This window comes from Salvelinus alpinus, chromosome 17, assembly GCF_045679555.1.
Source record: "Salvelinus alpinus chromosome 17, SLU_Salpinus.1, whole genome shotgun sequence".
In the NCBI taxonomy this organism is placed as follows: domain Eukaryota; kingdom Metazoa; phylum Chordata; class Actinopteri; order Salmoniformes; family Salmonidae; genus Salvelinus; species Salvelinus alpinus.
In genome coordinates, this window is record NC_092102.1 from 50,745,901 (window position 1) to 50,759,571 (window position 13,671).

A 13,671-nucleotide genomic window follows, 5' to 3' on the forward strand; every position below is an offset into this window, starting at 1 on the left:
GATTGACATAATCATGGCGTTATTAAATACATGTCAACATTTGAAAACTTACAATTGTTTCCTAATCTTTCTCATATCTCTCAGACAGACACTTCAGAACAAACTTCATTCAGATGATCTGTTGTTCCGTGTAGTGACTCTTGTTATTTAATGCGTTTATATGGCTTACGTGTCTTTTTGTTAAACTTTTTGTAGAAGGTACTACACAGCGCAGGGACCCCCCCTCGTGCACTCAACGTCGTCGAGATATGTCGAGTTTCCTTGCAGACCTATTTTGGCGGGGAGAAACTGTGAAGCCTGCTCTATAGCCCATTGTCTGTTTCTGTTTTTAATTAAAGTATTTTATTACAGAACGTGAAACATTGTCTGTTTGCTGTTTTCATTAAATCATGCATAGGTGTTATTTATATGGCCTAAAATAAATGTGTTCATATGGGCCGGATATTATCTATAGGTTATAGCAGACCCAATTGTGATTAGTTCTGTAAATTAAACATTTCACGTGGAGAAAAAAAATGATTTGGTAAAAAGGCCAACAATTGGACTTTTAATTGAAAAAAAGACTCTTTGTCCCATGTCTATAGAAATGTAAACAGTGTGGTATTAGAGACACAAAGTAACCATAACCTCTGATGAAAGGGTTAGGTTATACCGGGCTCTCATCATCATTACCATTATTCACATTCTAATCCAATCAAGTCACAATTATCAGCTTTGTTATTGACATCAGTGAGTAGTGGGTTTTCCGAGTGAGGAGAGACACAAGGGCAGGTCTACCAACTGGAAAACCAAAATGATTATGAAATTCAAACCACAGAAATACAATGTTTACATAACATTTATACTGACTCCACACACACATACAATCTTAATTTACGCTGCTGCTACTCTGTTTATCATGCATCCTGATGCCTAGTCCCCTTCCCCCTATACATCTCTACCTCCATCACGCCAGTATCCCTGTCACCTTACCCCTATACATATCTACCTCCATCACTCCAGTATACCTGTCCCCTTACCCCTATACATATCTACCTCCATCACTCCAGTATCCCTGTCCCCTTACCCCTATACATATCTACCTCCATCACTCCAGTATCCCTGTCACCTTACCCCTATACATATCTACCTCCATCACTCCAGTATCCCTGTCACCTTACCCCTATACATATCTACCTCCATCACTCCAGTATCCCTGTACATTGTTAATATGGTACTGACCCTGTATATAGCTTCTTACTTTCTGTGTTCTTCTTATTTCTTGTTTGTATTTTTTGTGTGTTTTAGAATTTTATTTACAGTTGTAGAATTTTAGCTAAATCAAAACCTAATCCCAACCCTTCTCCTAACCTTAGCCTAATTATCTTAACCTGCCTTGTTCATTTTCCTAAACTGCTACTTTAATTCGCCTAACCTTCTACTTAAATTATCCTAACCTGCTACATTAACCTGCTACGTTCATTATCATAACCTGTTATGTTAATTATCCTAACCTGCTATGTTAATTTTCCTAACCTGTTATGTTAATTCTCCTAACCTTCTACGTTAATTCTCGAACCTGCTATGTTAATGTTCCTAATTTTCTATGTTAATTACCCTAACATGTTATATTAATTATCCTAACCTGCTCTGTTAATTATCCTCATCTGTTATGTTAACTATCCTAACCTGCCACGTTAGTTATCATAAACTGCTACGTAAAGTAAATCAATCAGTTCCGAGAAAAACCATCAGTCATCATCACCACAACTGCATGCACCTCCACACTGTTACACAAACAACGAGTCTAATTTCACTCCAAAAGGTGCCTCCACAACAGACACAAGAAGAAAAGCGAATAGATCAATCATATTTTCATGGCTCATGACAACAACAACAAAAAGGTACTTTATCAAAAGTCCATATCAGCGTCCAACTAGGCACAGTTTGGCACACCAGCGCTGCACGCGATGCGGAAGAGGTTAGCCACGGAATGTGGTAGCCTAGCGTGTTTCTATGACAACGGCAGTAAACAACATGGCGCCGTGTGTGTGATCTCAACTTCATTTTCCCCCTCTCTCTGAAAGGTAAAACAACATTCAATACTTTTCTTGAAATGCGTTGCTGAAATTAGTGTATCTCCCGCTTTTTACTGAACTTACGTGATGATAAATTTTGACATTGAGTGCAGTTTTGTGATTGCTACTGTTGCTGACTGGCTACTTACTGTATCAACAGTTCGCTACATTGTTGTGGAAACAACAATGTTTTAAAATATGCATCATTTCAAAAAGTAGCAAACAAACTGTCAAAATTGTATTTGGTAAGATATACCTATTAATTTTGAAACCAGTAGGCCTATCGATATGTCGTCAAAAAGTGACAACAAGCCCAGCACCTATGGCAACCGGAGGAGATCAAGCGCGACTAAAGAGGAGGTGAAGCGGATGTGTCCGCAGCAGCGGGCCCGGTACCTGGCCTACGAGGAGCCGCCGAAAGAGGCGAAGACCTGGATGGCGATGTCTCGGCAGCGGGTGTCCGCCTGGCAGTCTTCCGGGACCGGGGGGAAGAGACATACAAGTGTCGGTCATCATCACTGCGACGAGAGAGACGAGGAAGAGAAGAGACGACAAGACCTGATCATAGGACAGCTGAAGGCAGCGGAAGCCCGCAACAGAGTTCGACAGATGAGACTGCAGTATCGGAGTATGAGGGTAAGGATATCCTCCCCCTCGTTCTGTTCCAAAACGGCACCCTATTCTTTATATATATATATATATATATATATATATATATATATATAGTGCCCCTTATTTTGACAATATTCCTATGGGCCCCTGTTCAAAAGTTATCTTATACACAGAATGATAGGGAATAGGGTGCCGTCTGTCTCCATATGCACACATAGATTTGTTTTACTCACATCGATGTAACTGCTTCATGTCATGCGTTTGACTGTACACACAGTGAAAACAAGCCTACCTTTAAATCCACTTTAGAAGTTCCTGTGGTAAGAAGTCAATTATCTTTTTTTTTTTTTTTCTCTCTCTTCCTCTGCCATCCCTCTTAATTATGATGTCATGATGTCAATTACTGGGCCTGAACCACATTAATAATTGGCTTCCGCTCCATGAGGTCTGAATAATATGTTTCCCCGTCTGTGCATATCTCCATCCATCCCTCCGTGCAGACCGAGGAAATCAATCTAATTTGGGAAGTACCTCTTGTCATCATATTCGCATAGTATTTATTTATTTATTATTTTTTTATTTGTTATTAAGATGAATTGAACTGTTCCAAGATCATTTGCTAGGTTATAATTCCCCTCTGCACACAATAACAATGAAGCTAGCCTACTAGAAATCCACTGTAGAAGTTTCATGTGAGAAACATGTAAGCCTGTTATCCTATTCTATTCTATTGTAATTGTTTACCCTTCCTCTGGCCTCCCTCTTCATCAGAGTGGTACTATCAATCATTATGATGTCAATTACTGGGCCTGAACCACAATACTAAATGGTCTCTACTCCATGAGGCCTGAACCACAATACTTCAAGGTCTCTACTTCATGAGGCCTGAACCACAATAATTCAAGGTCTCTGCTCTATGGACCTGAATACTATGTTTCCCTGTTTGTGCATATCTCCCTCCCTCCATCGATCCGTCTCCCCCCCCCACCCATCCATCCATCCCTCCATCCGTCTATCCGTCCATGCAGACCCAGGAAATCAATCTAATGATTTCGTGCCAGTCCAGCGCCCAGACCGCCGTCCGTCTTGAGTTGCTGCTGCCAACGGAGGAAAGCAAGATAAATACCATCGATTGTCTGGACAAACTGCAGGTGGGTTAAACAGCCCCTCCCTCCCAAACCTCTTCCCTCCATATCTCCCTCCCTCCTTTCCCTTGGAAAGAAAACAGTGTGTGTGTGTGTGTGTGTGTGTGTGTGTGTGTGTGTGTGTGTGTGTGTGTGTGTGTGTGTGTGTGTGTGTGTGTGTGTGTGTGTGTGTGTGTGTGTGTGTGTGTGTGTGTGTGTGTGTGTGTGTGTGTGTGTGTATATGAGCTGCAGGAAGGAGCCTCTGTGTGTTTAATAGCTCTGACAGTCTAAGACGTTGGGGTTACTACACTGACATATGAAGTTGTTTTAAGATGGTCATACCATGGGTCATTTTGCTATTTGATTCACTATTTTAAGACCCATTTAGGAATGAAAAAAAAACTAAAAAAAAAACACATTCATAAATGGCAAAAAATACAGTCCCAAAAAATGATAATAAGGAATAAGGTTTTGAAGTGTCTATCCTATATCTATGAGATATAAGAAAGTTCAGGACATATGTTAGTTTGTTTGTACACATATTTAACCCTTTATTTGTGTTGACACAAAACTACCTCCATGTTTCCATTCGTTTGTATGGGTTACCAAAATGGAGAACTACCTCCATGCTTCCATTCGTTTGTATGGGTTACCAAAACGGAGAACTACCTCCATGCTTCCATTTGTTTTGTATGGGTTACCAAAACGGAGAACTACCTCCATGCTTCCATTCGTTTTGTATGGGTTACCAAAACAGAGAACTACCTCCATGCTTCCATTCGTTTTGTATGGGTTACCAAAACGGAGAACTACCTCCATGCTTCCATTCGTTTTGTATGGGTTACCAAAACGGAGAACTACCTCCATGCTTCCATTCGTTTTGTATGGGTTACCAAAACGGAGAACTACCTCCATGCTTCCATTCGTTTGTATGGGTTACCAAAACGGAGAACTACCTCCATGCTTCCATTCGTTTGTATGGGTTACCAAAACGGAGAACTACCTCCATGCTTCCATTCGTTTGTATGGGTTACCAAAACGGAGAACTACCTCCATGCTTCCATTCGTTTGTATGGGTTACCAAAACGGAGAACTACCTCCATGCTTCCATTCGTTTGTATGGGTTACCAAAACGGAGAACTACCTCCATGCTTCCTTTTGTTTGTATGGGTTACCAAAACGGAGAACTACCTCCATGCTTCCATTCGTTTTGTATGGGTTACCAAAACGGAGAACTACCTCCATGCTTCCATTCGTTTTGTATGGGTTACCAAAACAGAGAACTACCTCCATGCTTTCATTCGTTTGTATGGGTTACCAAAACGGAGAACTACCTCCATGCTTCCTTTTGTTTGTATGGGTTACCAAAACGGAGAACTACCTCCATGCTTCCATTCGTTTGTATGGGTTACCAAAACGGAGAACTACCTCCATGCTTCCATTCGTTTGTATGGGTTACCAAAACGGAGAACTACCTCCATGCTTCCATTCGTTTGTATGGGTTACCAAAACGGAGAACTACCTCCATGCTTCCATTCGTTTGTATGGGTTACCAAAACGGAGAACTACCTCCATGCTTCCATTCGTTTGTATGGGTTACCAAAACGGAGAACTACCTCCATGCTTCCATTCGTTTGTATGGGTTACCAAAACGGAGAACTACCTCCATGCTTCCATTCGTTTGTATGGGTTACCAAAACGGAGAACTACCTCCATGCTTCCATTCGTTTGTATGGGTTACCAAAACGGAGAACTACCTCCATGCTTCCATTCGTTTGTATGGGTTACCAAAACGGAGAACTACCTCCATGCTTCCATTCGTTTGTATGGGTTACCAAAACGGAGAACTACCTCCATGCTTCCATTCGTTTGTATGGGTTACCAAAACGGAGAACTACCTCCATGCTTCCATTCGTTTGCGGAAGTCTTACATCGGTGGATGTGATGGATTGAGACACATCCAATGAAAGAAGATGTCTCTGGCTTAAACTGAAAGATTTTTATAGCCACTTTTTATTGTGTTACTTAGATTGACGTAGACTATTTTAACTGAATTCCCTCGTCTTGTCTTTGTATTACTTAGATTGACGTAGACTGTTTTAACTGAATTCCCTCGTCTTGTCTTTGTGTTACTTAGATTGACGTAGACTATTTTAACTGAATTCCCTCGTCTTGTCTTTGTGTTACTTAGATTGACGTAGACTATTTTAACTGAATTCCCTCGTCTTGTCTTTGTGTTACTTAGATTGACGTAGACTCTTTTAACTGAATTCCCTCGTCTTTTCTTTGTGGAAAAGGGACAGAGGGTGAGACAGAGAGGAGAGACAGAGGGTGAGATGGAGAGAGAGCAATATGCACATTATGGCAGCGAGGTCCACTTGCAATGGGACAAACACCCCATTGAAACCCTGCTTGCAGTGTTCTGTAAGATTCTCCTACATGTCCAGAGGAAAACTACAAACAATGCATGCAGGGCAGAATTAGGCCAATATCCAATAATAATACTTTTTTCTTTAAAGCAATTCAGTTTTTGGAAACATCTAAAATACAATGACCCAACTCTCATATCATTACCAAGCCCTACAATGCCAAGAGCTGTGCAGAGAATAGTCCCCTCATCCAGCTGGTTCTGAGTTCACAAACCTGTTCTACTAACACACTGAAGCCGGTGGACCAGATTATCTAATCAATCAGAATAAACCAAATTACAACACAGTCAAAACAAAACTACATTACCTATTTGGGAAACACAAGCACAAAGCAAAACAGTGCTATCTGGCCCTAAATTAACAGTACACCATGGAAAACTATTTGACGGGAGTTGTAGCGAGGAGACAAGATAGTAATTACTAACAATTGGATACCACGAAATTGGGGAGAAAAGGGTGTAAATTAAAAAAATATAAAATAAATAAATAACAAACTGGACGATCTACGATTAAGACTCTCCTACCAACGGGACATTAAAAACTGTAATATCTTATGTTTCACATGGTTGAACGACGACACGGATTATATAGAGCTGGCTGGCTTCTCCGTGCATCGGCAGGACAGAGCAGCTACGTCTGTGTCATGCCCTGACCTGAGATATCTCTGTTTTCTTTATATTTTGGTTAGTTCAGGGTGTGACTAGGGTGGATTACGCTAGTTTTTGTATTGTCTAGGGGTTTTGTATTGTCTAGGGTTTTGTATGTCTAGCTTTTGTAGGTCTAGGTAGTTGTATGTTTATGGTGGCCTGATATGGTTCCCAATCAGAGGCAGCTGTTTATCGTTGTCTCTGATTGGGGATCATATTTAGGTAGCCATTTCCCTTTGGTGTTTGTGGGATCTTATTCTATGTTTAGTTGCCTGTCAGCACTATTTCATATAGCTTCACGTATAGCTTCACGTTTCGTTCGTTTTGTTGTTTTGTTAGTTTGTTAAGTGTTCTTTCTTTATTTAAGAAGAATGTACGCATACCACGCTGCACCTTGGTCCGATTCATACGACGAACGTGACAGTCTGGTAAGACGAGGGGTGGGGGTGTGTGTCTATTTGTCAATAACAGCTGGTGCACGATGTCTAATATTAAAGAAGTCTCGAGGTACGGCTCGCCTGAGGTAGAGTATCTCATGATAAGCTGTAGACCACACTATCTACCAAGAGAGTTCTCATCTATATTATTCGTAGCCGTCTATTTACCACTACAAACCGACGCTGGCACTAAGACCGTACTCAACCAGCTGTATAAGGACATAAGCAAACAACAAAATGCTCATCCAGAAGCGGCGCTCCTAGTGGCCGGAGACATTAATGCAGGGAAACTTTAAATCAGTTTTACCTCATTTCTATCAGCATGTTAAATGTGCAACCAGAGGGGAAAAAAACTCTAGATCACCTGTACTCCACACACAGAGAAACATACAAAGCTCTCCCTCGCCTTCCATTTGGCAAATCTGACCATGATTCTATCCTCCTGATTCCTGCTTAAAAGCAAAAACTAAAGCAGGAAGTACTAGTGACTCTCTCAATACTGAAGTGGTCAGATGACGCGTATGCTACGCTATAGGACTGTTTTGCAGCACAGACTGGAATATGTTCCAGGATTCATCCAATGACATTGGGGAGTACACCACCTCAGTCATCGGCTTCATCAATATGTGCATCGACGACATCGTCCCCACAGTGACCGTACGTACATTTCCCAACCACAAGCCATGGATTACAGGCAACATCCGCATCGAGCTACAGGCTAGAGCTGCCGCTTTCAAGGAGTGGGCCACTAATCCGGACGCTTATAAGAAATCCTGCTATGCCCTCAGACGAACCATCAAACAGGCGACGCATCAATACAGGACTAAGATTGAATCCTATTACACTGGTTCTGACACTTGTCGGATGTGGCAGGGCATGAAACATTTTATGGACTACAAAGGGAAACCCAGCTGCAAGCTGCCCAGTGACTCGAGCATACCAAAGGAGCTAAAGCAACACTGAAGCATGCATGAGAGCACCAGCTGTTCCAGACGACTGTGTGATCACGCTGTCCGTAGCCAATGTGAGCAAGACCTTTAACCACCATAATCCCTGTGCCCAAGAAAGCGAAGGTAACCTGACTAAATTATTACTGCCCCATGGCACTCACGTCGGTAGCCACGAAGTGCTTTGAAAGGCTGGTCCTGGCTCACATCAAAACCATCATGCCCAAAACTCTACACCCACTGCAATTTGCATACCGCCCAAACAGATCCAAAGATGACACAATCTCAATCGCACTCCACACTGCCCTTTCCCACCTGGACAAAAGGAACACCTATGTGAGAATGCTGTTCATTGACTACAACTCAGTGTTCAACACCACAGTGCCCACAAAGCTCATCACTAAGCTAAGGACCCTGGGACTAAACATCTCCCTCTGCAACTGGATCCTGGACTTCCTGACGGGCCGCCCCAGGTGGTAAGGGAGGGCAACAATACATCTGCCACGCTGATCCTTTACATGGGGGCCCCTCAGGGGTGCGTGCTCAGTCCCCTCCTGTACTCCCTGTTAACCCACGACTGCGTCGCCAAACACGACTCCAACACCATCATTAAGTTTGCTGACGACACAACAGTGGTAGGCCTGATCACCGACGACGATGAGACAGCCTATAGGGAGGAGGTCAGAGACCTGGCAGTGTGGTGCCAGAATAACAACCTCTCCCTCAATGTGAGCAAGACAAAGCAGTTGTGGAAAAGGCGGGCCAAACAGGCCCACATTCACATCGATTGGGCTGAAGTTTCAAGTTCCTTGGTATCCACATCACCAACAAACTATCATGGTCCAAACACACCAAGACAGTTGTGAAGAGGGCACGACAACACCTTTTCCCCCTCAGGGGACTGAAGATTCGGCATGGGTCTCCAGATCCTCAAAATGTTCTACAGCTGCACCATCGAGAGCATCCTGACCGGTTGCATCACCGCCTGGTATGGCAACTGCTCGGCATCTGACCGTAAGGCGCTATAGAGGGTAGTGTGTATGGCCCAGTACATCACTGGGGCCAAGCTTCCTGCCATCCAGAACCTACAGTACCAGTCAAAAATGTGGACACGACCTACTCATTCAAGGGTTTTTCTTAATTTGTTTACTATTTTCTACATTGTAGAATAATAGTGAAGACATCAAAACTATAAAATAACGCGTATGGAATCATGTAGTAACCAAAAAAGTGTTAACTTCTTACGGCTGAAATCCCGTCAACGGGATCGATTTGACAACAGCCAGTGAAAGTGCAGGGCGCCAAATTCAAACAACAGAAATCTCATAATTAAAATTCCTCAAACATACAAGTATTATACACCATTTTAAAGATACACTTGTTGTTAATCCCACCACAGTGTCCGATTTCAAAAAGGCTTTACGACGAAAGCATACCATGCGATTATGTTAGGTCAGAGCCACGTCACAGAAAAACACAGCCATTTTTCCAGCCAAAGAGAGGAGTCACAAAAAGCAGAAAGAGATCAAATGAATCACTAACCTTTGATGATCTTCATCAGATGACACTCATAGGACTTCATGTTACACAATACATGTATGTTTTGTTCGATAAAGTTCATATTTATATCCAAAAATCTCAGTTTACATTGGTGCGTTATGTTCAGTAATGTTTTGCTTCCAAAATATCCGGTGATTTTGCAGAGAGCCACATCAATTTACAGAAATACTCATAATAAACATTGATAAAATATACAAGTGTTATGCATGGAATTATAGATAAACTTCTCCTTAATGCAACCGCTGTGTCAGATTTCAAAAAACCTTTACGGAAGAAGCACACCATGCAATAATCTGAATACAGCGCTCAGAGACCAAAACAAGCCATACCTGCCATGTTGTGGAGTCAACAGAAGTCAGAAATAGCATTATAATATTCACTTACCTTTGATGATCTTCATCAGAATCGACTCCCAGGAATCCCAGTTCCACAATAAATGTTTGTTTTGTTCGATAAAGTCCATAATTTATGTCCAAATACCTCCTTTTTGTTTGCGCGTTTAGTTCACAAATCCAAATTCATACGGCGCGGGCACTTAGTTCAGACGACAGTTCCATTACAGTTCGTAGAAACATGTCAAACGATGTATAGAAACAATCTTTAGGATGTTTTTATAATAAATCTTCAATAATATTCCAACCGGACAATTCCTTTGTCTTTAGAAATGAAAAGGAACGCCGCTAACTGTCACGGGCGCACATGCGAGACTGAGCTCATGGCATTCTGCTAGACCTCTTAGTCAATCAGCTCTTATTCTCTCCCCCTTCACAGTAGAAGCCTGAAACGAGGTTCTAAAGACTGTTGACATCTGGTGGAAGCCGTTGGAAGTGCAATCGGACCAAATTTTACACTGTATATTGGATAGGCAAAGACTTGAAAACCTACAAACCTCATATTTCCCACTTCCTGGTTGTATTTTTTCTCATATGTAACTGATTATTATTATTTTAATTACGTTCATATTGTAAATTAATAACTTAATCTCCAAATTACACTTCGGCAATATGTACATTGTTACGTCATGCCAATACATTGAAATTAATGGATAGAGAGGGAAAGACAAAGGGAGAGGGAGAGAGAGGGGGGGGGGGAAGACAGACAGGGAAGAAGACAGAGAAAGGAGAGACAGAGAAATACCGGGAGAGGAGAGACAGAGACAGGAGAGACAGTAGAGACAGAGACAGTAGAGACAGGAGAGACAGTAGAGACAGGAGAGACAGTAGAGACAGGAGAGACAGGAGAGACAGTAGAGACAGAGACAGTAGAGACAGGAGAGACAGAGACAGGAGAGACAGAGACAGGAGAGACAGAGACAGGAGAGACAGAGACAGGAGAGACAGAGACAGGAGAGACAGAGACAGGAGAGACAGAGACAGGAGAGACAGAGACAGGAGAGACAGAGACAGGAGAGACAGAGACAGGAGAGACAGAGACAGGAGAGACAGAGACAGGAGAGACAGAGACAGGCGAGACAGTAGAGACAGGAGAGACAGTAGAGTCAGAGACAGTAGAGTCAGAGACAGTAGAGTCAGAGACAGGAGAGACAGAGAAAGGAGAGACAGAGATATACAGGGAGAGGAGAGAGAGAAAGGAGAGACAGAGATATACAGGGAGAGGAGAGAGAGAAAGGAGAGACAGTTTATATGCTTTTCTCTGTCACCCCTTTTCTCTATCTCAGCTCAGCAGGTGAAGGGAATGTGAATGCCTTTGATTTGAATGTGAATGATTTTGATTTGTTCCACAGAGCCGAGGCACTTTAGAAAATGTAAATATGTAACTGAACAGCGACAGACAGGTGAACCTTGACAGCATGCTGACCACATGTCACCGACATACAGAGACATTAGACACACAGGTGGTTCAACAAGGACTTCCTGTCTCCGTCGTGTGTGTGTGTGTGTGTGGTTTGCCAGTCTCTCTATCGAGCTATTACACTCTGTATAAGACAAACGGCATATGACACGAAGTACATGGAGTGGAATGTTAGAGAGACTGGTACCCAGACTAGTGTTTATGTGTGTGTGGGGGGGGGGGGGGGGGGGGGTTAGGGTTAGGGTTAGGGGGGGGGGTGGACGTGTTTAACTATTCTTTTGGTTTACCAGAAGAAGAATGCTAAACAAAATGTGACCAACTGGGGAGAGGGGAGAGGAGAGGGGGGTACTGTGACAGCAAGGCCAGAGAACCCTGTGTGGAAGGAGGAGGAGAGGCAGACAGAGGGAAAGCCTGGTTTCTTCCTAGGTTCCTGCCTTTCTAGGGAGGTTTTCATAGCCAACTGTGCTTCTACATCTGCATTGCTTGCTCTCTGGGATTTTAGGTTTCTGTGTAAGCGCTTGTAAAAAGGGTTTCATGAATACATTTGATTTGGAGAGATGAGAGGGGGATGGAGAGGAGAATGGGGATACTATGACAACAAGACCAGAGAAGCCTGTGTGGCAGGAGGAGGAGAATGGGGATACTATGACAACAAGGCCAGAGAAGCCTGTGTGGCAGGAGGAGGAGAATGGGGATACTATGACAACAAGGCCAGAGAAGCCTGTGTGGCAGGAGGAGGAGAATGGGGATACTATGACAACAAGGCCAGAGAAGCGTGTGTGGCAGGAGGAGGAGGAAGGGGATACTATGACAAAAAAACGTGTTTTTCTCTCTCTCTCGCCCTCTCTGCTGCTCTCTCTCTCTCTCTCTCTCTCTCTCTCTCTCTCTCTCTCTCTCTCTCTCTCTCTCTCGCCCTCTCTGCTGCTCTCTCTCTCTCTCTCTCTCTCTCTCTCTCTCTCTCTCTCTCTCTCTCTCTCGCCCTCTCTCTCGCCCTCTCTGCCACTCTCTCTCTCTCTCTCTGCCTCTCTCTCTCTCGCCCTCTCTCTGCCTCTCTCCCTCCCTCTCTCTCGCCCTGTCTCTGCCTCTCTCTCTCTCTCTCTCGCTCTCTCTCTGCCGCTCTCTCTCTCTCTCTCTCTCTCTCTCTCTCTCTCTCTCTCTCTCTCTGCCTCTCTCTCTCTCGCCTTCTCTCTGCCTCTCTCTCTCTCGCCTTCTCTCTGCCTCTCTCTCTGCCTCTCTCTCTCTCTCTCTGCCTCTCTCTCTCTGTCGCTCTCTCTGTCTCTCTCAATTCAATTTGCTTTATTCAATTCAATTTGCTTTATTGGCATGACGTAACAGTGTACATATTGCCAAAGCTTATTTACAATATAAAAATGAGAATCAAAATTGTCAACGGGACAACAGTAACAACAATAACCAAGTGTCAAAATAACCATACATTGAACAATAACAATAAACATACAGTAGAGTACATGTGCAGGTTGATTGGTCTGTCAGACACTGTCCCTCAACTTATGGCAGGCAGCAATGTAGTGCGCTGCCAACCCACAGCTCTCTGCGTCCTCCCCCAACAGGACGGGTAGCCTATCCTCATCAGACAGGTCTTTGAAACCTTGAATAAGAGTTTCAAATTTGGGGAAATGACACTCTCTAATTGTTTTGTATTTTTGACATTTTGTCAGGAAATGCAGCTCTGTCTCAGGTTCTGCTGTTGTGCAGTGGTTGCACAGCCTTTCCTCTACAGGGAGCCAGGTTTTCCTGTGTCTACCCTTCTCAATGGCAAGGCTGTGCTCACTGAGCCTGTACTTTGTCAAGGTTTTTCTAAGGTTTTGATCAGTAACCATGGTCAAATATTTAGCCACGGTGTACTGTCGATTTAGGGACAGATAGCACTGCATTTTGCTTTGTGTTTGTGCTTGTGTTTCCCAATAAGCAATATAGTTTTGTTTTGACTGTGTTGTAATTTGGTTTATCCTGATTGATTGGATGTTCTGGTCCTGAGGCTTCAGTGTGTTAGTAGAACAGGTTTGTGAACTCAGCCCCAGGACC

The 13,671-nt window shown here is 43.2% G+C and overlaps 1 protein-coding gene across 2 annotated transcripts in view; it reads left to right on the plus strand.

Moving 5' to 3' along the window:
* Window positions 1–1,986: 1,986 nt before the first annotated feature.
* The window catches only part of LOC139543141 (protein LKAAEAR1-like), a 15,077-nt gene continuing 3,392 nt past the window's right edge, over window positions 1,987–13,671 (plus strand). The window contains exons 1-3 of one of the 2 annotated variants that reach the window (XM_071349359.1): window positions 1,987–2,066; window positions 2,333–2,693; window positions 3,698–3,820. In XM_071349359.1, the coding sequence (XP_071205460.1) occupies window positions 2,346–2,693; window positions 3,698–3,820 (471 nt within the window). In that variant the 5' untranslated portion in view covers window positions 1,987–2,066; window positions 2,333–2,345. Of the gene's footprint in view, window positions 2,694–3,697; window positions 3,821–13,671 lie in introns of both variants that reach the window. The other variant, XM_071349360.1, reaches the window with a different exon arrangement.